We start from the raw sequence: 23,040 nt of genomic DNA, 5'->3' as shown, positions 1-23,040 counted from the left end.
ATCCCACCATGTACACACACACACACACACACACAACCCTACTCTTAACCCTATCCCAAGTATTTTACACATTTTGCTGTAAAAATAACAGCCGAGGAGCGTGGGAGTAAAGGGCAGCTCATTTTGTGGGGACCAGTAAAAGGTCTCCATTTCTTTGCTCCTGTTATATATATTGCTATACCTGTTAGAATACTTAGTTCTCACAAGTATTGTAAAAAAAAAAAAGGAAAAGATTGTGTGTGTGTGTGTGTGTGTGTGTTTATCTTTAAGAGAGTTTTTCTAACAGTTCATCTCTCCTCTTTGGTGCAGGTGGCTCAACACTCTGGGGATCTCGGCAGTGCAGGGGATTGATGTAGTGCTGAGACATTCCTTCTTCGACTACGGTTACAACCATTTGGTGGATCAGCACTTCAATCCCTTACCTGTAAGTTTCAAATACGGTTTGAGTTACAGATATCTGTTTTGTGTCTTTTCAGGACCAAACATGTTTGTTTGTTTGTTTGTTTGTTTGTTCAAATAAAAACCCAGTAAACTAGACAGTCTGTTGCCTGATCTCAGTTAAAGGCAATGTCCCTCCCCCCACCACCACCACACACACACACACACACACACACACACTCACACACGCACGCACACAGGCACACACACACACACACACACACACAATCCAAACAAACACATTTTCAAAGGGAAGAGCACCGAGGTACTTCTGTTCCTCATATAGAATTTAAAACACAGAATTTAAAATATAGATACTATCAAATGTTTAGAGTCAAAGCCACTGTAAGATCTTTGCGCTACTATCAAACTGTCACTTAAACATGCGTGCAGAGGTCAGACAAATTAGGAGTATGCACTCTAACCCTGTGGAAGTGCTACTTGCTTTGCTCTTAAAGCACACCTGCCCCAGGGGCTCATGAGGTGAAGAGCTGAACCAGACCTGGTTCTCTCCACTCTACCGCTCCAGCACCTTGCAGGCTTTCCCGTGGGACCTATTAGCGAAGATGAAAGATGTTTAATGGTGTTGAATACTGGGTTGCTGAGGCGAGCTGTGGTGAAACTTAAGACCTTTGTCAAATAGTCCAGGACAGTGTCACCTGCTCCTCCAACCACCAACCCCCCTCCCCCGCCCCTCGCCCCCCACCCCATGCATGTGTGCCCCAGTGTGTGAAACAGCCAGACGCTGAGAGACATGCAACCTGATCTCTGGGTACGCTACAGGTAGCCACCGCAAGGTACCCCTTCCCAAGCCCTTCAGGCTGGCTGTTCCAGCAGCCGAGCTTTTGCTGAGAACCTTGGCTTCACTCTACCCCAGAACTAAATGTCCTCTGCATGCGTCGAACAACAGACCAAAATTTTGTCTAGTTCTTGTCAGGTTCTTTGGTCAACAAGAGCTTTTCAAGGAGCATTTTTTCACGGGAATGTTCCCAAAAAAACGTGTCCAGAGAACGCGCATTCCTAAAGCACGCTTGCTGCACAGGAAAAACTCAGTTCAAGGATTCCGCTTTCTACCGATTAGTCTTGTTTTTTTGTTATTGTTATTGTGGAAGTTCATGGAATTGTGAAAGGACAGTGTTTTTAGTGTGATTTTAATCCTATTATATTAATGTGTGTGTATCCTTTTAAACCTCTCCCACTGCTGCATCATTGCAAAGCCACTACATTTAATCCTAACTGGTTCCAGATTGTTGATAGATACATTTTGTGCTTGAACCCCCTCGACTTTAACAGCCCACCGGCAGTGGTGAAGCAAGCTACTCACCTGCATAAAGTAACATGTGTTTAGGCTAAAACATTCTTTTTTTTTTTTTTTCTTTTCTTTATCTAAGAGGCATAGATATGGTAAAAGGAAGACATCAGCCAAGATACTGCACTGCCAAGGTGCAATAAAAATGATTTATTTTAAACCCTCTGTTGCATAAAGAGATGTGAAGAACATCTTATTCTGTCTTTAGCCTTGGAGCAGACATGTGCGGTTTTCATTAAGCAATGGTAGTTATACCAAAAAAGCAAAAAAAAAAAAAGAAAAAAGAGAGAAGATAATAATGATATACATGCATATTGTGATGGTAAAACCATCAAAGTCAGCGTAATGCACATTTGTGAAAAGTGCTGCACCACTCTGAGGTTATGGAATGATGTGAATGAATGTCCACCGGTGCCAATGCCCAAGACTGGTTTAATCTCAGCAGAACCAAGAATGTTTGTATTCCACATAGAAGGGCTTTTTTTTTTCTTTCTTTGTGGCATCAGTGTTTGAGTTTCGTCAAAAATTTTCCTCACGATGATAAAAAAAAAAAAAAAAAAAGCTGAAACAGACATTATTTTTCCCTCGTTCACAGTTCTCTCTTGGTTATTTCTATGAATATTTGCCCCCTGCAGAGATCACAATGCTTTAAACATAGCTGGGTGTCTGTGGGAACTGCCAGGCTTCCCACTGTGAGAATTCACAACAGGCCCAACCTGTCGGCCTGCCGAGTAATTTATGGTCAGCCCTAGTCTCTTTAATCCCTCAGTCAGCCATCAGGGCCTTAGCCCATCCAGCCCTCCCCACCTCTGCTGCGACCTGCTCCAAAATGCCTCCACTCCTTTCACTTCTATCTGTTTTTTCCACTTCATCATTCCGTTTTCCTCTCCTGCTGTCTCTCTCTCTCTCTCTCTCTCTCACTCTCTCTCCCCCTGTCTTCTTCTTGCCGGTTTACTACCCCACAATTACAGTTAAATATATGAGATAGATTTCCTTCATATCTGGTATTTTAACATGATTTGACCAGTCTTCATTTTTTTCTATACTGCTTTTTTTTCCCTGTATTTTCTCTTTAATAATAATACAGTGGTCTCTTGTGGCTGAGGATACGTTTCTTATTATCATATTTACTATGTCTGCTGTATCTATATACTATGTCTGTTACCCACTCGATGAAACACTATTATTTTAGGACTGTAGACCTATTTTTTTCCCCTACTAAAGCACTACTGTTTTGACTATACAAGCAATTTGATCATATTACAAATACTGTCCTTCTGTATTTTGCAACTCCAAAGAATTTCTTCTTCTTCTTCTTTTTTTTTTTTTTTTTTTTAAATCTCTGTAACAATCCAGTTTTAACAATTAACCGTCGAAGATATGCTAAACACATACCCAGGAAACGTCCACACTGCGCTAGCCTGCAATGGAGCTGAAAACATGTCCCTTCTGTAGGAGGTCCATAGTGGCTCCTCAGTATTTTGAAGCCTCAGGAGAGGCTTCACATTATTATTTGCTCTCGTTGTGGACATGCCCAGTGCAGGACCAGTGCCTGATTGGTTCACTGTTGAAATGTTCCTGGATTCAACTACAACCAATATAAATAAGTGTCATATAGAGACTTGGACCTCGGAACCGGACTTCACTTTAATAGTTATGTGTTAAAGCTGTGTGCAGATGGTTGGACAGTCGCTGAAGAAAATTAAATTCTCACCATCTATATGTAATGTATACTTGCAGATACAGTTGTATGCCAACCTTTGATCAAACTTAACAGAGCATCCAGAGTTGAGTGTTTCTCAAGTTGCTTGCACAGCTCAGAAACAATTTGAGGTTTCTTTGCATGCATTGCATGATTTTCAATAATATTCAAGTGAAGTGACTCTGATGTCCATTCCAAATGCTCAGTCTTTCTATTCCTCTAAAGGATTCATGGTTAGTTTTGAGTTCATATTGTTCTCTTGCAGAAATAATGTGTTTCTCTACAGCTGAAATTTCTTGCCTGACAGGAATGGTACAGGATATCATGATATAGATGATGCAGGATATTATCTCTTAGGACTTGTTGACATCCAGTTGAAATCTTTTCTTCCCTTTCATACATAAAATATTTACTACTCCAATGGATGCCATGTAACCGCAAAGCATGTAGATGGTAAGTTAGTAAGATATTCTTCACATCTCACCCGGTCTCCAAATGCATCATTAGTGATTGTTTATCGAGGCTTTTTCATATAGTTGAAGCAACAGAAAAGATTTCCTTCAGTCTGCTGCACTGTGCACTTCCTTGTGGTGCAATGAATACTGTATTGTTAGATGAGCCTCTCTACTGGCAGCAAAGACCCTCTGCAGGTCCTTTGCAGTGATCTAAGTTCTGTTTGGCAGATCTGAGATGATCAAATGAGTCTTTCAGATCTAGATTTGTTTCAACTGTTCAATTTAACTTCTTTTTTCTTTACAATGTTTCTGACAGATAGAATTGCTTGTTGGAAGCTCTTAGAGAGTTGTTTACAGCCTTCTTCTGTTTGTAAAAGTCAGTTATCGTTTTTTCTCAATTCATTAAGCAACTGCTCGCTCAGACAAGGTTACTTCACTGAATAGTTCAAGCTTGGCATTTTTTTTTTTTTCATCTTGCTAACTAAATCCAAGGTAGTCACTTTTGTAAAAGGGTGCCCAAAACTGTGAAGCATGATGATGATGATGATGATGATGATGATGATGATGACGACGACTATTATTATATGTAAATCCGGTGGAGCGTGTGTGTGTTACTGTGTGCATGTGTGTGTTGCCATGTATTGTCTGGCAGTTCCCATGTGTAGGCAGTTTTGCCAGAGCATAAGGCAGTTTTTCTCTCCGAGGTTTTTCCCTTATCCTTGTGACATTAAAGCTGCAGGCATCTTAATGTCACAAAATATTAAGTGATAAGTACTCATGAACAGTTTCTAACCAGAAAAGATTTTGATCCAAATAGCCCATGGTAATGTCTTATGTTAACAGTTTCTTTATTACAAGCTCAGCTGCCTTTAAGAGGGTCATTAGCAGGTAGCAAGCTAATGTTGCCAGTAACTCAAAGTGACCAGCTTATGAAATTTAAACAGAGTATACAGGCTTTCAGTCCGCTTCAAGTGTTAATTTGACAAACATTCAATAAAATGAAGCAGCCGAACTCTTGTCGGATATTAGCTAAATGTATGAGTGTGTGTGTAGTGATTTGTTAATTATAGTTTTGTGAGCTGTTAATGTTAGCTAGTCGTCTACTCAGTGAAGCTAGCTGGAAGTTTCAGTTGTAATACTAACAACTTTTCTTTATAATAATCTTATCAGAGGGGCCAGTGTTTTGACATAACCAATATCACGATGACTGTCTACCATGTAGCATGTTGAACACTACGGGCAGGGAGATTTACTTGCTATCCCTCATGCTAATTAAGGTTTCACAAACTATCCTGCATTGTAGATTGTCCATTGCCAACCCCCAGTAAGTTATCTTTACCGTGAATACTTAATATATTTGATTAGCATCCTTTGCCTGTTAGCCTAAAATAACTCTTGAAGTAGGCCTATTGGTTTCATCAAATGCTTTCATTCAGAATGGCCATTTTGAACCCGTTCTTCCATAAAGAACTTGTGAAATTGGAATACAGAAACTAGAAACAGAAACTTTAGAATTAAGTAACAGTCGGAGAAAACCTGAAGAGTACTGATGGGATTTCTATCTCGACTTTTTACGTCAAAGCTTCCAACAATTTGCAAGAAAATAATTGTACCCGTTTCGCTTTTTTACACTGATTTTATAGAATACATTTATTTCTTATGACCCTGCCTTTATGGATTTTGTAGCACATTTTCACATAACTTTAATATAGGTCAACCCTATTGTTAACCTTTTTTATATGAACCAGTGTTTTGCAGTGGGCTTTGATCTCCAAGGCTGCAGAAATTAACAAGATAACCCATGGTCTGAATTCAATTTATGTTTTTATAAGTAGACACTTGGATTACACAGTACTTATGCCTTAATGGTGTTATTGTGGTTTAAGGAGAGTGCAAAGCACTTGGAAAGTTTAATGTTCATCAACTTGTTATTTAAAGTTGTTTGGGAAACATCTTTTGAAACACAGACACTAATAAAATACACTGGCCACAACATGTGTCAGAAAATGAAGAGAATTTTGAGACATTTGCTGTGAAAAGACAGTTTATATGGGATTCGAGGGGGGGGGGGTACTTTCCCAACTAACTTTAAATTAAGAAAGTGTGTTATCACAGACATTCCAGAACATAGCTCCAGCTACTTAAGAATGCTACCTTAAGTCATAATAGTATACAATTGTGCCTTAACGGTTATGAAGATGGGATCGTAGACTCAGATTTGTAATCATCTTGTTGTTTAGGATATTTTCAGTTGCTGTTCAGAACACTTCCTGTCGTTCTGTGGGTAGTGGCATGCCCGGCTCTGGTTGTGAGAGATGGGCATTCCTGAGGTTTAGCTGGACCGCTCAGACCAGCCAGACATTCCTGCCCAGTGCACCTGCTGTGGTGGCCACCTTCCAGATGCCCACTGGCAAGAGGGGTTAGCCCATCTGGAGTCTCCTCTCTAAATAATTTTCACACACAGATGCTGTTGGGCTTCTACTACCAGCCCTAGCTTAACTGATTTAACTTATGGAGTTCCCAAGTCAGCACTATGAACACGACTGGTGTTGAGTTTTGCAGATTACTGTAGGTAGCTTCTGAGGTGATAAAAATACTGCCGCACATTGGCATGTCTCTTTATCAATGACATTAATACCATATTTTAAAAATATTAAAGGAGAAAGGACAAAGAAACAGAGAAAGTAGAAAGAAAAAACGTACAGAGGTAGCAATTTACTGTAAATATAAAAAGTACACTACTATTGAAGATTCGTGATCTGTTTATCAAGTGTACACAACCTGTTTTTAAAGATGAGACATGTTCCTTTCTGGAATGTAACATCAAAAGGAGACATGGCCATTGTTGTTTCTTGTAGTTTTCTGCGCCAGTCATGGCCGAAGCTGTACAACACTAAGCTGCCTGGGCAAATGAAGCTCTCATGGAAAAAGAAGCCTTTAAATGTTGCCATATGCAGGATTGCATGGGAACTTCCTGATGCACACATGTTATTCTGAACCTTTTCAATTAGGTGTTGAATCTGGGAACTGGTAAAAAAAGAAGAAGAAGAAGAAGAAGTAGGAGCAGTGTAGAGCTCAACATTTAGAGCTTTGTCTAGACAATTTGTGTGTACTTGATCTGTTTCGAGAGGAAATACGGCTGGAACTGACATGTCGGCTGAATTTGTAGAATTACACAACAGTAACATCATATTTTACACACATATATTAAGCTCAGATATACTGAGTATCTAATGTCGTTCTTATAATGTATTGGACTTGATTGGCATCACTTATTACTTGGGATCAATGATTAAGAATGAAACCTCTAGTGTTGTTTTGGAATGCGCAACACTAGATCCTTTCCTGTTGTTGTCAAAGCCTTTCTTGTGGTTGTTGTTTATGTAATTGAGGAAAAAGCATTTCTCACTAAACACATTTGTTCCTCAGCAAAATCTGGAAATCTGACTGAAATGTGATATAGTTGGGTGGGTTTATTACAAAGTGTGCTGTGACACTTCTGCTCCTCTGACGGTTTATATTTTAATTCAAAGAGAATATTACAGATTTTGCAACTTGAGTTACTCTTGTACATTTCATCTACATATCATCTACAGTTACATAATACAAGCAAATATACACACACACACACACACACACACACACACACACATATATATATATATATATATATATATATATATATATATATATATATATATATATATGTATATACACACACACACACACACACACACACACAGCCATTCAGATTATATCAGCAATCATGCATATGCTGATTCTCTCTCTATTGTAAAATACAAGAAAAATACAAGATACTATAAATGTTGGTGAAAAGTTTACTTAATTATGAGTGGTAAGTGTTGTTCTTTCCTTGTTGGAAAATGTCTTTCAAATATTTGAAACATGGTCTGACATGTGAAAGAAAGGTCAGGGTATGTGATCCTCGTAATTACTACGGATGGCAAATATTTACCACTTTATTTTTAAAACCAGTGGCCCAAAACATTTTTCCAGTTGTTGTTGATTCTCTCTTCCTTTCATGCCCCTGAGTTCTATCAGAAGAGGCCTCCGATTGAAAATCTATAGTAATAATTCTATCCTTGAACATCCAAGAAAATGTCTCTTTCAATTAGAGCCTGAAGTCATGGTGGGCTTTTTCTAACCACAGAAAAAAAACGTCTCTCTGTATCTCTCTCTCTCTCTTTCTCTGTCTGTCCCTACAGCAGAGGAGGCTGGTCTGGGAACCTCATAGTACATCTGTGATTTTCTGTTTGTTTTTTTTCTCACTTTTCAACTTCAATTTCTACAAATGTCTCACCCAAACCATGCTAAAATTAAAACTCTTTGGAAAGTTGACATATGTTTGATTGAATTAGATTTGTGTGACCTTATAACAGACAAAAGAAAAGCTGTATCTGCTTATTGCTTTTTTTTCTTTAGTCTGAAGTCGTTCTGTATGTGAACTATTTATCTTTCCCAGTTGAACACCACACCAGCACCCCTATATGGTAATATAGCTTGACCTAACATCTGTGTTGACATGTCTTGGACCCACTTAAAATGGCTTACTAGTGCGTTTGTGTAACATGTGCTGTGTGTCTGTGTGTGTGCTTGCGTGTATGTGTGTGTGTGTCTGTGTGTGTGTGTGTTGGTGTTGCAGGATTACTGGCTGTCCCTGCTCTTTAAGCGTCTGGTGGGCCCCCGGGTGTTGGCGGTGCACGTTGCAGGTCTCCAGAGGAAACCACGCCCAGGGAGGGTGATTCGAGACAAGCTGCGCATATACGCACACTGCACCAGCTTCCACAAGTTAGCATATCACCTGCAAATTTATCACAAACATGAACATATACGCATTAAACATTTTATCGTTATGCATCACATCATACGTCACTACGTTTTAGCAGAGGGTTAGCAACGAGTCTCTTTCATTGTTTGTCCCCGCTGCAGAGAGTGTGAATGATGTGAATTCTTTGTCAACTGCACTCTCTCTCTTGTCCCGGTAATAACCAGACACAACAGCCTCCCAGACATCTGAGAACATGGCCCAGAGTGGAGGAGCTTTTTAATAAAACCTTTCATATATGCTCATATGTAAGCACATAAATTACCTCGCTCCAGACACCCAAGTCTTTCAGAGTAAGAAGCCATAAAATTTAACAAGTATCAATTATCAAGTGTGCAGGGCCTCTCTCGGCTGTCAAAGGGATGCTGAAAAGTAGCTGCACCCTTTATCTGAGCTCAGGTAGGTTAGAGGGCTTTTTTAAGGCTTGGGGTGGAGTGTACAATAGCGAGGTCTGTCCAGAAAGCAGATAAAAAGTGCCACCATCCCCTTTGATGGTTATCATATCTCCTCAGGAAGATGTATGCTGGAACTGCGAGCTTGTCAGCAGCAGTGTAGGCTTACTGACTGCTGGCCTCCTCCTCAGACAGCTCAGTTACAGGTGTGTCACGCTCCTGCTGCCACTGCCTCTGCTCCTGGCTGGAGGCCTGTCCGACGCGGCAGCAAACCCTTATTCTCCCGACGCGTTACTCCGAAAAATGCGACCGAGGGCAAGGGATGGAGTTTACAGGCTGATGAAGCGGTTCTTCATATCAGGCTGTTTACGCACACGATTAATAGTCAGAGAGCTAATCCTGGTGTTTCCTCTCCAGGACGGGTGCAAAGATGATAAATTAAATTGGGCTTATTGATCGCTTCTTGGAAGTGTTGATGCTTTCCCAAATACTGACAGACTCAGAAGTGGTAATCGACTAAGAGGGCCTTGAGCAGGTTAGTTAGAGAGTCAAAAAAGGAGCATATTGTTACTATTGCAGTGGCCATTGATAGTAGTTTTGACTGAACAAAAGCTATAAGTTCTGAATGGCGTAGTGTTTGGCTCTCAGTCTGTGACGGGAAGTAAAAGCAATATTCAAGCAGAGCTCAAACGGTCTGGTGTTATGCTTCTTACGTCCTGCGGAATTCTCGTTCTGTTTGTGCTTTTAAAGCAGAAAACTGGACTGACTGGTCAAACAAGTCATAGATGTGCTCTGTATATACGAGCCAACCTGTCAAAGGATCCTTATATAAAACAGGCCCCCTTCTACCAATCTGCTTCCCCGCACTCAAGGCTGCATGGTTTATACGCTTCATATTTTCTCTGAACCCGTTCGTGGACATCAAACAACATAATGCATGTTTACGTTCCCCGCCGCGAACGCTTGAGAAGCACAAAGCCTTGGACAGCGTTTATCGCCGTCCGATCTGCCCGTCTGATCTAACGCAGCCGGACGGAAAGCCCGAGCATAGGTTACCAAATTCTGTTAGAGCTGAGACACCACAAACTATCAAATGAAGGTTGTTTTTCCTTTATGCAAGACTGGTTTTCAGACTTTTTTCAACGTTTTCGCTTCTTGGCCCTTTTTTTTTTTTTTTTTTTCTTAACAGAAAAAAACAAGAAAAAAAAAAAGCTTGTTTGAGCTCCAAGCAGCCTGTTCAATGTATGCCAAGGTGTAAAGACAAGCGCAGACTGAGAGGCCAGAGTGCTCGCACTTGGACAGATTACTAACAGGCCTGTCTGACAAAAGCCAAAGTCTGACCCCATCGCTTCGCCTGTGCTAAACATGTGGTATTCACTACAGCTGTGTTTTTCTTGCCTTTATATTAGATATCTTATTGGATTTTTATCATGTTTGCCTTATCATTTTGGCAGATATTTATCTTCATCTAATATCCCCCAAAAGTCCAGTCTTCAGCAACTCGCAGAGTAAGGGTGTTGTACTGTCACTGTAACTTAAGCGCCGTGGTCCACCGGTTTCAGAGTCTCCTTGATCCTCCCTCGTGAATGTAACGGAGAGTTCAGTTCTCTTCAGTTCAGCTCTCAGTTTGGCTGTATAGGAAAAAAAATAAATAAGAAAAGAATAAGGCGCAGCTTTAAGACTATTAAAAAGAGTCACCGCTTTTAAACTCAATTCGTAACAGAGCTTCTTTTATCTTCATTTTTGCCTCAGAGTTATAAGTCATAGTTTACTGAGGTTCAGCGGTTGAATCGAGATATGAAGATTGCACTTGAAGATTCCCTTAAAAGTTTCCAGGGCAAAACTCGCACCAAACAGCTCTCTTTCTTCTCTGTTGTCACTTCTATCACAGATGGAAAGGTTATAGTTAGCGTGTGACACATTTTGACCTTCATGCCACGAAATTTCTACAAATTATCTTTGTCCATGTTATCCTCCTCATTATATTTTATTTTAAATGTTTTCACATGTTGCATGATATTTACCTTATCATAAAGCTCATTTGTGTGATGAAATATGCGCATCTTTCTCCTTTCGCAGTCACAATTACGTCAGAGGATCCATAACCATCTACATTATTAACCTGCATCGGTCTCGGAAAAAAATCAAGCTGGCTGGAACATTACGAAACAAAACCGTTCACCAATACCTGTTACAACCCTTGGGCGCAGATGGTCTGCACTCCAAGTAAGTTGTCATGTCATCATAAATTGTCATGTCATCGTAATTGAGTCACAACGTGTAGTGAATGCCATACCAGCATTTAAAAACGTGGAATATCTCAGGATATGTTCATTTTTTTTCTATTTAATTATTTTAATGATATAATTTCCTGTTTGCATGGAAGCTGTTAAATGGTTGGACATCGAAGCATCGTTTTGCAGTGGCGTGCATCCCTTGGTTCGCACATTTTAGCTCAGATTTCTAACAATAACACACTAAGCAGAGATTAGATGATAAATGGGTCCTCAGAAACTGAAATACTTTGTGGGAATTGATCAAATCGAAAAAAAGGTTCTCTCATTCACACGCTTTTTCCCCCGCTGTAAGATCTCATGTTGGATTGGCGTGTCATGAGACTATTATGCGATATCGTGAACCTCTGTATCTCCAGTCGTTCACACATTGAGGTTAATAACCGTGACAAAACACCGGATTAACGGTCTGACTCTCAGTTTACTGAACCAATCCATACAGATGAAGAGCCCCCTCCGCCCCTTCCCGTTCTCTTTTTTTTCCCCTCAAACAGATTAGCTCAGAGTGAGTACAGATATAGCTCTCCGTCTTTGGCTCAACACAATAGATCCTGGACACCGAGGGTTGAGCTAATTGTTTTCTGAGAAAATATCTAACTGCACCACCAATACGGAGTAGTGTTTCATCAGCATTGACCTAACAAGCTCTGTGGCAGGAGGAGAACGAGTAAGAGGGAGCCGGGTTACGATAACACAGGACACTGCCTGTTTATCCTTCTTAGTCAGTTAAACAGGGGAACTGGGATTTTTTTGCCTTTTGCAAATATATGGAGATTGTCTTATCTATAGCTAACAGAGGAAACCGAAAGCCAAGCATCCGGGGAGATTGTATGATGTTCTGAGTGTTAAAATAAAGACAAACATTTTAATCTAATTTGTGAAGTTTATGTGGGTGGAGAGAGATGGATGGATACAGCTGTGATCGTAGTCGATCCAAAATATTATTTTTTTTCTTTTGTTTTCTTTTTAATCATTAAATGTTTTACCATGTCTGTGTATTTCCATAAAAGACACAGGCGTTTTAACTCCGAAGGTATATATTGTTGAAGAACATACACATGGATGGTCCTGATCCCTCAGTTTCTCTGAGTTAAGTGAAAACCATACGTTTTGTATTAGAATGAGCATATTGACACGATAATGGGATCACTATACATGCTGAACTTCACTGTGTAAAGACTGCACCATTGACAGATATTTGGAACTGGGCTGATGTGCAGTGAGAAGGATCGAGTTCTGTAAATTGACTGCTGTTCTGTGGATTAACTTTGTTCGCTCTTTGTGTTGCAACACTGTCCTGCAACTGCTTTTTATATCATGGAACCACAGTTCTGTCCTTTTACATAAAGAAAAGGAGAAAATGGATCATGTCCATTTCAGAACACACTGCAGGTAGGGTTGTAATGCCAAAAAAACTCCTCTCTAGTAAATCGTATCATCATAATTCCTTCATTTTGCTGTGTGGAAACTGAAAACAAACATACTGTTCAATGGTAAGAAACATCTTAAGAGAGGAAAGTCTTAATGTAAATTCAGGTAGTGGGCTTTTTTTTTTCTTTTTTTAGCCAGTGACCTTTTCTTATAAACATTCGGTCTTTCTAATAACCTTTCTCAGTTGCTTTGCGGTTCCTCCAGCATTCTGGAATCCAATAGAACACCCATGTGTAAGTTCTAAGCTCCATGTTATTGAAATTTGTGTGTAATCCCATGATAACAATGTAACTACATTGGCTGTTTGTGGTGGTCAAGGAAGTTTTTGCGGTAATTAATGAAACTCTGACCGCTGTGGATGAACACTGGTTCAACTTAAGCCCATAAATGCTTCCATTAAAAAAGGGAAGTTAAGGGCAACTTTTATGAGGACTTTAGTAGTACCAGATGTTGATAAAACTGAATATCCTTAAGAAAATTGAAAAAAAAAGCAATTTTGTGCAGTTAAAAGTCGGTCTCTCTCTTCTTTAGATGCGTACGACCATATTTAGTAGTAAGATTGAAATTACACAGGAGGAAAAAAAGGAATGTTATGAGTTCAAGTATTACAATAACCATTCACCAATTATATTGGAGAGTGCAATCCATCATTGGCCAGTAATGAAAACAAAACACCTATAATCATTCCTGTTTTCGCTGAATTCATTCCCATATCCTGTAAAGTCTTTGCATTTTCGAGAATTACGTTTATTGTGAACACATGAAAAATGTGTAATTGGATATAACAATCTATTATTTTTCTGTAGTCTATTAGAGCATTTCTCTTTTAATTTAGCAAAAATTATACATTGATAGTTTCTGTTCAGTTACACTTCACGGTTCATCGAGAAAAGGGTTATAGAACTCATTAAATTGTTGCTTTGTTGTTCAATTAATTAGCGCGCGATTCAGACTACGTGTTTTCTGTAGTTAAACCGACGGAGAAATATCTTCGGATGTTTATCTCCTTTTGAAATGCCCAAAAGCTCCATATGGCCTGAATCAGAGCCCTCTTGCAGCCCAAATTCGGTGGATAACATATACAGGCAGACTATAAAGTTACTCCTGACACATTCCAAGGTTTTAAAACCCCTGTAACACATATGCTGGGAAATTAAATGTTCATTTTGTATGGTCACACTTGAACACTCTCAGACTTCACAGACTTCCTCATATGGATGAAAGACCAGGGAATTGAATTGTTACAGAGTTTCCACAGGGTGTTCCTCCTATCGTTTAGTGAATTTATGTCTATTTCAGGCCAGCCAAGAGCTCCCCTATTTTTGTTGCTTGTTGACTTGACGTTGGTGTAATTAAGATGTAAAGGGTGCTAATCATCTTTATAATGCTGCTTTACAAGTGCCTCATATCCTCTGTCACTTATGTGTAACGAAAAGCACATCTGTTGCCCATCAGACATTTTTTACTCATATCCATGTCAAATCAACTTTTTGCTTATTTCTAATGCACATCGAGAGAGTTGTGCGTCTCTATGGTAGTGTATTCTAAACATAGATCTTGATCATAGAAGACTGATTGATTTTTTTTTTTTTTTTTTTTTTAGATTTTAAATAGCTGTTCAGAGGATTATCTGATCAAATGTTTGTCCTCTGACTTGTTTCATAATGGTGTCATCAGACGTTTCTTATTAAGATGACTGCTCAATTGTAAACTCATCCTGAAAGAAGTTGGGAGGAATCTGTGTTTTTATGGAGCACAGGGTGTCCCAGAAAGTTAACAGCCAGTGCTCATACACTAATTTATTCAAATTGGCATCAGGCAAAAGGCAAATGGGAACATATTTCATCCATCTGCTCTAATGTGGATGAGCCACGTATTTTTGATAACAAGAGGGGAAAAAAAAAAAATATTGTCTACAGATTTTTTTTTTTTGTCGATGGAATTCTTAGTGAATATGAAAGAATATGAGAACTACAATAAACTTTCCTCGGAAAGTGTGCCAGAAGCTGCAACACCACCCCCCCCCCCCCCACTCCTTCCCAAGCCCCCCTGCAGCCTGTCACATAAATGGAGAAGACTGTTCAGGAAGCCCAGCACATTCCATGTCAGGGAAACGTATGACCTCGAGTTTGTCAAAGTTTGTTAGACACACTTCCTGCCGCATCAGGTTTCACCTATGTCTTCGTCGTCTTCTTCTCCTTCTTCTTCTTTCTCTTCTTCTTCTTCTTTTCCAAGTCGTGCTCATGGAGAAGAAGAGACGGAGAGATGACATTTGGATCTATTTCATTGTAAACCCCCTTTTTTCTCCCTCCTCATGTTGATGGAGTGTCCTCCTGCATAGAAATATCTTGATGTCTCCATATATTTCTCTGGAGGGCTAAATGGGATGTTCAATCCTATGACGTATTTGATCTGGTTCTAAAATAGCATGCAGAGCATGGGGTTATAGTCACCCATCCCAGTTCCCCAAGACATTGATTCCATACATCAGTTGGTGACAATCATGGTTTGGAGATTAGATCTAGAAAGCATGCAAGTTGTTTAGAAGATGAAACTTTCCTAAACGCTCTCAGACCCTGCTTCGTCCTTTTACAAACACACAAATCCTAGTCTAAGTTGAAGGTTTATGTCCTGGTGCCCTGGAGCCCTCTGACTTGTCAGATCATCTTCTTCCAAACACATGCCTACATCTGTAGCCAGGAGCTTCTCCAGACCAGGCATATGGAACCATTAGGACAGTTTAATTTAATATACATCATATCTAAGGGAAATGCAGTCTCCCCCTGTCTCCTCCAAAAAGGGCCCTGAGTGAAGCGCCACGTACTGCATGCTTACATACCTCTACTCTTTCACTTTGAACTCGCAAAGCATAAATCCTCCCCGGGGGAGAGGCAATTGCGAAGATCAACAATCACTCTTTTGGCGTTGCTTCTGAAGCATGCTGTGTCCCAGCGCATCACTGCACGGGCCTGCCGCAGTTCAGAAGGATTCCAGGCTCGCTGGAGACACACGGGCCCAGAGAGAATTCTGCTTCCTGATCATTTCAGTCTGTGACCATCCACAAGATAGGACAAGGTGATTTAATCGACCTCTGACCTAGCCAGGGATTGGTTGCTCGGTAAACATTAGACCTGATTTCTTTCATCAGCAGTGAAAGAAACCGTATGTTCTGGAGAACCAAGATAGAGCTGTGCATCATATAAGACAACATGATCTCAAGTTAACCTTAAGGGCCATAGACATGTATTACATGTTACGGCTATACGATTACCGCTTCCAGAAATGCAAGAGCTGTTTGGTCAGAGCAAAATCCTTGAGTGCTGTCATTACTTACATGTGTGTGTACTATAAACATTACATGTAAAGCCAGCAGGTACAGCATAATCCCTACGGAGCTCCTGTTTCCATGGTGTATTTTACACAGGTTTACCTTGGAAACCAGAATGACAAGGAGATGGAGCGGCATATTGGGAGTGTATGGAAGTGTTGTAGTTATGCTTGAAGTTTCCTGTGAATTCTCAAGCTAGACATGGGGAGCACGGAGAACTGAAATATTGAACTGATTTATGTATTGTTCTCTATTCTTGCACTGTATACATATTTTCAAATCTTTGGTTTCTGCTTGTCTTTGTTTATTTCTGTCCAATTTTGGGGCATGTTGGCATCTATTCACAAAGCTCATTTGTTTTCAGTTACATGTTACAAGTCAAATTTGTGGATTACTTTGATTTGTCCTGACGTCTTTTGTTTGCAAACTTTGTTTGCAAAGTACCCCAAGTGCTCATTCAACATTTCAAAGAAATTGGCATGACTTTAAAAAAACAAAAATTTTATAAAAATTGTTTTAGAATTTCTCGAACAAAAAAAGTTCCTTGTATCACACTCTCGTGTTTAGAGGATAACAGCACAATGGTAAACTCCGGAATTTTCTGAAGAGGGGCACCGGCAGATTTCATGGAATTCAGTTGAGGTTCATATAACACAAGTTTCTTTTGAGTTGCTGAATGTAGAATAGATGTTCTGAAGAAAATTAATCAAAAGAGTACTGAGGGATGTAGAAGCAGAAATGTGTTTTTCTTTTCCGAAACCTTGTTCCCAGGGTATTCTAACTATGACTAATTCTTCTGAATTCCGATTACAACCACATAGTGCACAGAACTGGGGATTCTTCCGTTTTATTTTATTGTGATAAAGCCAAAACAAAACAAAGTTAAAAAAAAAGAAAGAAAGAAAGGTTTTATGCACTAGGATTTTGCAATGCTGTAGTTGTAAATGAGTAGTTCATGTGTACAACACTGTTAGCCAAGTTATTAAATGACTGAAGTCATCAATGCGTTAACATTGAATTAGTCTCATCAGCAACAATTCAACAGTCTTTTCATTGAAGTTTATCAGCTCAGCTTATGTAACATTGGCGCCACCCAGTGAGCAAATGAAAACTAGCAGTGATTCCATAAGTGACAAGGGGGGGGCAAAAAGAGAGAAACATTTCCAGAAGTAGTGAACTTTTTGAGGAACCAGAATCAACATCCAGTTGTGTCAGTCTTTTGGAAGGAGTCTTCTGTTTAGACTGGAACTGTTAGCACGCCGACATGTGATGTCATGTGAAAATGTCATCGGTTTATTGTATTTGGCTAGTCTAGGTGCGACATATCATCAGGAACAGAGTGCTAGAGTGATTTTCTTTTCAGTTCTTACACGGCTTAGGAAAATGGAAGGAAAAAAAATTACATTTTCATCCAGAGTTAATGGATCCAAGGGAGAAGTTGTCTCCCTCTGTCAACTCCACGAAATATGATGAATTTTATTTTGTGCCTTTGCCAGAACATGTGTGGGCCTACAGCTCCAACATTTCTTATCTCTGTGTGTTTGCAGGACTGTTCAGCTGAATGGAGAGCCCCTAAAAATGGTAGACAATGAAACGCTTCCCGAATTAAAGCCACGAACGCTCAGGGCAGGGCGGACGATAGCCTTGCCCCCAGTTTCCATCGGCTTCTACGTCATCAAAAACATCAACGCTTACGCCTGCCGCAGATAATACCGACCCCAAGACCTCAACCTTTTCTCTGTGCAATGCCCCAGACAGCCTGCTTTCTTTGTCTCTCCTACAACACAGACACACAGAAAGGACTGCCCTTCACTGTAAAACCAAGGGCTGCACTGAAAACCTTTCAACCGCATAACTTCTCTCCGCTCGTTCTGTAAGACCAAGCTCATCTTGCGGACAATCAACGTTTCGTGTTCTTGAGATGTGTGTTTTGTTGCCTCTGAATGAGGTTATGTCCTTTGTTGTTTGTTTTGTCTAGTTTCTTTTTGGGGTTGTTTTTTTTTTTTTTTTGGGAAAACACCACGTCAGGAGGTCACATTAATACTCGTTAGTTTTAATTAGATTTTCTTAAAATCCTTGTTCTGGGCATGTTTAACGTTTAAAGTTCCTTTTTTTGTCGTTGTTTTTTTTTTTAACTGATTCCAATCTCTTTATTGTTAATACTATCCGATAGAGCTAAGGCAAAGCTTAAAAAGATAGCATTGTTTATGAAAATGTAACCTTTCTCTCCTTACTGAAGCCAAACCCATAGATTTAGTGACTATAAATAGAGCCTAGCTGAATTAGAGATGGGGATGGTACTGATAGGATCTCTGCAGCATCTGAGCTGTAAAGTTTCCTTTCTGTGTCCCTTTAAGGACCTCTGTTTTGGATCAGGGGGCAACGCTAAGCCCGACTAAAGGACTGAACAGTAATATGTGGGACAGAGGCCAAGTTTTCCATCTATTATCTTTCTCCTTTATCTCAATGCTATAAATCCTAGTCTCAACCTCAAAATTGCTGTCATCATAACTTACAGGCCTTTTTAGATACATTCAACATGTACCTCCCTGCTAAAAAGAGCACTCAAATACAGTCTGCCTTCTTTGGGTTTCCCAATTTTTTTTGTTTTTTTTGTTTTTGCATTTCAGGGTCGTTTAGTGTCGATTTTTCTGGGTTTTTTACTTTCTTTCTCACTGTTCTGAGTTGACTGAGAAAGGGTTGGTAGATTAATAACAGTGGCCCAGTATAAATTACATCAACCAAACATAGGCTATATCGAGCCTGTAGTATTCAGTGGATTCTAACATTAAGAAGATGTGGCCTGCAAACTCCATTTAAAAAAAATGTAATTTAGGGGGAGGAATTAGCCCTAGTGTTTGTCTAAATATAACCAAAAAAATAACTAACTAAACAAATACAATTAGTTCTCAGTTTGCAGGTAGCCCCATATCTAAGCATTTAACAACACCCTCGTAAGTTCTTAATAAAAATACTAACACTCGTCACCATCACTGAATAGAACGTGTTGCCATGGTGATATTATAACAACAGATCACAATGTCAGGTGATAGTTTAGAGTGAGTATGAGGGAAGTACACTTATATAATAATTTCAAGTATAAATTCAAAGTATAACATTTATAATTGTTAGACACAACATTACAGAATATTTAAATGTTTCCTTCTCTCTCTCACGCTTTTTTTTTTTTTTTTAGAGGGATTTGGCTAGGAGAGACGAAATCTAAAAAGTTACTGAGTAATGTGCGCTGAATTTAGGGTGAAATTCGAAACAAGCATCTCTTTGCAAATTATGTTGTACATCCTCCATTCGTGCCGTGTATGACATGTTTTTATTCTGTATGTCATGCACAAAAAAAACAAAAAAAAGAAAAACAAAACAAAACAGAAAAAAAAACACTGCTTTCTGATGGAGCACTGTTGAGGCGGTGTACTGAGCGTGTCCTGTTTTTCACTCAGGCTCACATTTAAATATCTTTAATATATAACTGTACTCAACACTACTTTCTATCTAGTGTAGGCAAATGTACAGTCTTTTCCTTGTGCTGCTAGATGTCTCATGAATATGAAAGATTATTGCATTTGAATGATTTTGTACAGGTGTGAGCATCATTTTATTGAAATTATGGTTTGTATATAAAAATGTATTATAGGTACAAAGTAGACTTGTGTGCTGATTTTACTTTGTATACATTATTTATATAAATTTGTATATATTTTTTTCTGTTCAGAGAAAGATGAAATTTTAGGCAGTAATTAAATGTTTGGCACTACCTTGTACATCGTTATTGGTGTGTTTATGCTATGTTGCTAAATTAAGAATCAAAAAGAATACTAGTTATCTAGTTGGGGTAAACTTTACCATAGGTACTTGCGTGTGGGATCTCAGAGACTTACAACATATTTTTTATGTTGTTTCACATGACATGGCGTGTACCATCCCACTATCTCTAAGTTGTTATTAAACTCATTATGAAACAATTTTGCTCATGCCCAAATCTTATCAATTTTAGCAGAGCTAGTAGCTAGGAATAGTCCCTGTGTATTGATACAGTAAGCCTCTGAAACATAGTATAGTGTCTTTTTAAAACTTGTCAGGATGACTGCATTCCATCACCAAAGTGAAGCTCGTTACAGCCAATAGCGTAATCCAGTTTCTTCAAATTAGATTGTTCCAAGCTTTTGCAGGTATTGCAGAGTATGAATGTGTAAAGTGATACCTTTTTTTTCTGAATGTGCTGATCGTTCATGTGAAGTTGTAATATTTTCTTTTGTACAAGAGCATTGTTATTTTATTGTGGAATATTTGGAGACTTGATATTATTTTTTGTCAAATACATATTTACAGTCATAATAAAAATTTATGTCTTAAAGTGACTTGGTGATTTGATCTTTGGTGTCTTCTATCAAGTGTATAAAAGTGACAAATCATCGGCAGTATTTTATATCGAAACTGTCGGATAACCAAAATTCTGGACAGTGACGTTCAAAATAACAAGTGAAATATTTCACAGGCGATGTCTGACCAACTTTTAACACAACCCACGCTTTGTAAAAAAAAAAAAAAAAAGAAGAAGAAGAATTAGCCAGCTGTAAGTGCACGGGGCATTTAACCAAACTTGTTAAAAATGACAGTATCAGAACCCGGGTTTGGCAGGAGGCTCTTGCATTGGGTGGGAGCATAACGTGTGGAAGTCTTGTGCCTAGCAGGAGAGAATGGGGAGCAGTGATTCAGCACATGTTGAGAAGTGTGAGGTGAGAGGATAAAAGGAGCTTAAGAGCTGTGTGATTTATACCTGGGCCCAAGCACAAAAGAGGGGCAGGAATAAATTGTGACAATAAGAGGCAATGGGAAACCCCAGGCCTAGAGGTTTATGTCCCATCAGGTTGGAGGAGCAGATCAACTGACAAGTCTTCAAAGGGCGCCGGCCGCGTCTCCAGCCCAGGCACTGGAAGGATCACAAAGGGAAGGAGGCAGTCGAGCCAGCCAGGGGTTTCAGAAACGCAGATCAACAGATGTTCCCGGCAGCTGGGACCAAGCTTTGTTGTGGGGGAGTGAAAGCATTGTGTTGTCAGAGCAATGCTGCGGAGCAGCCCGTGATGGGAACCATTTGCACCCAAATGAGCCGCCATCCAAAAAAAAAAAAAAAAAAAAAAGGAAAAAGAAAAGAAAAGTAAAAAAAAAAAAAAAAAAAAAAAGTGTAAGTCTGGGTGCAGTGGGGACAAGAGAGACAGTGCCAACCCTATGTCTGTCTCCTAAACGTAGAGATGGAATTAGAGGGATTAGGGGAGGGGAAAAAGAGTTATGTAAATTGGTGGCAGTTACCATATGCCACAATGGATTTAATACTTTACTACTCCTAATACTTCTTTGTCTACAAATACATCCTAATGCACAATTCTGTTTTGTTTTGTGTTTTTTTTATTATTATTATTTATTATTATTTTTATTCTTGATTGTTCGGAGGTAAAGAGGGTTTTACTATCTTATTTTATATAGGAAGAATTTTTCCTAAAAATGTCTTTATTTTGCCCCGTTTTTCACTAAGCATGTATTTTTGAATATTTATGTTTTGATATTGTACAGCCTACACATCAAGTCATAAAAACATCAAAATTAACTGTACATTTTGGTGTATGTTGAAATATAGTAAATAAACCAAAAAAAAGAAAGACCAAAAAAAAAAAAAAAGCAAAAGGTTTAGCACAATATGAAATGTTTTTGTTCTGAACTGGGCCTCAGGAATCGTGTCTCCGATTCACATATGGTTTGCTTTAAATGAGTCAACACAGTTCACTCATAAACACTGTCCAGGCTAGTTCACACTTGGTTCGTTTGGTCAGGAGCCAGAAAATGTGACATGACCCAGAGACCTCCTCATAAGCATGTTTTATTATTTAAACATATTTATCTAAATTTAGACAAAAAAAAAAAAATCAAAGCACCTCTTTCAAAGCAATCCAATGCAGAGAAAACCTTGGAGGCCAGCCTCTCTGGGGACTGGAGTAAATCCTGTCTATAGGTCATTCCTAACCTACTTCATTTGCTACAGTGCGTTCACATAATGCAATGGGGTGTATAAAGTAGACTGTACCCATATAAATATGAGCTGTTCTTTATTTCTAATGGGGCAATGAAGACAAAAACGTCTATGCATTTAACAGACGAACCCGAAGAACTTGAGTAAAAGAAATGAATTTGCTCGTCTTGAATCAGTGATCACACTGTCCTGCTCAGCAGAGCTTTGTTAAAATTAGTACATCCGTCAGGTGTTTTTCAGTTTAATGAATGTAAGCAAGTAAGGAGTGGCTTTTGTTGTTTGTTTTTGTTTGTTTTTTTTTAGAACTAGTACAGTCAATTCTTCATTGCGATACAAATCGAAATAGCAAGAAGTGTAGAATGTTGTGCAAAGCTACTGATATTAATCATTGAAATACACATTCTTCTGCAACCAAAGCATCGGTCAATATCTCTGACTTGGCTGAATCATACTGCACTGTATTCTAAGAGGGTTGTGTAGTCAAGGTACCTTGCGTGACAATCTCCTCTTAGCCATGCTAACTGTAACCAAACCCACAGTGAAACTGTTTATATTTTTTGTCCTGTTTGGAGAATGGAGCCCCCCCCCCCCCCAAGCCAAGATGGTGGGTTTTGTAATGTTTACACTAAGTGTACAGTAGTCAGCTCAAATAAAGCTCAGGTGAATGTCACCCTTTTCGCACTGATCAGACAGATTAGGTAATGCCCTAATAACATTACACTGCAGACTGCACTTGGGACAGTTTCATCAAAAGAAAGTTCATAAAATATAAATACTTGTCTTGAATTAGTGCTGATAGCAAACA

The 23,040-nt window shown here is 39.1% G+C and overlaps 1 protein-coding gene across 1 annotated transcript in view; it reads left to right on the top strand.

The window, feature by feature from the left end:
• hpse2 (heparanase 2) overlaps positions 1-17,905 on the top strand; it is a 61,249-nt gene extending 43,344 nt beyond the window's left edge. Inside the window, exons 9-12 of the mRNA XM_030772645.1 lie at positions 310-424; positions 8,568-8,713; positions 11,222-11,368; positions 17,743-17,905. Coding sequence (XP_030628505.1) covers positions 310-424; positions 8,568-8,713; positions 11,222-11,368; positions 17,743-17,905 — 571 coding nt within the window. The remainder of the gene's footprint in view (positions 1-309; positions 425-8,567; positions 8,714-11,221; positions 11,369-17,742) is intronic.
• The last annotated feature ends 5,135 nt before the right edge of the window (positions 17,906-23,040 follow it).

Source organism: Chanos chanos, chromosome 4 (genome assembly GCF_902362185.1).
Source record: "Chanos chanos chromosome 4, fChaCha1.1, whole genome shotgun sequence".
Taxonomy (NCBI): domain Eukaryota; kingdom Metazoa; phylum Chordata; class Actinopteri; order Gonorynchiformes; family Chanidae; genus Chanos; species Chanos chanos.
The sequence above is the reverse complement of the archived record's forward strand: the minus strand, read 5'-3'. Positions and strand labels throughout refer to the sequence as shown.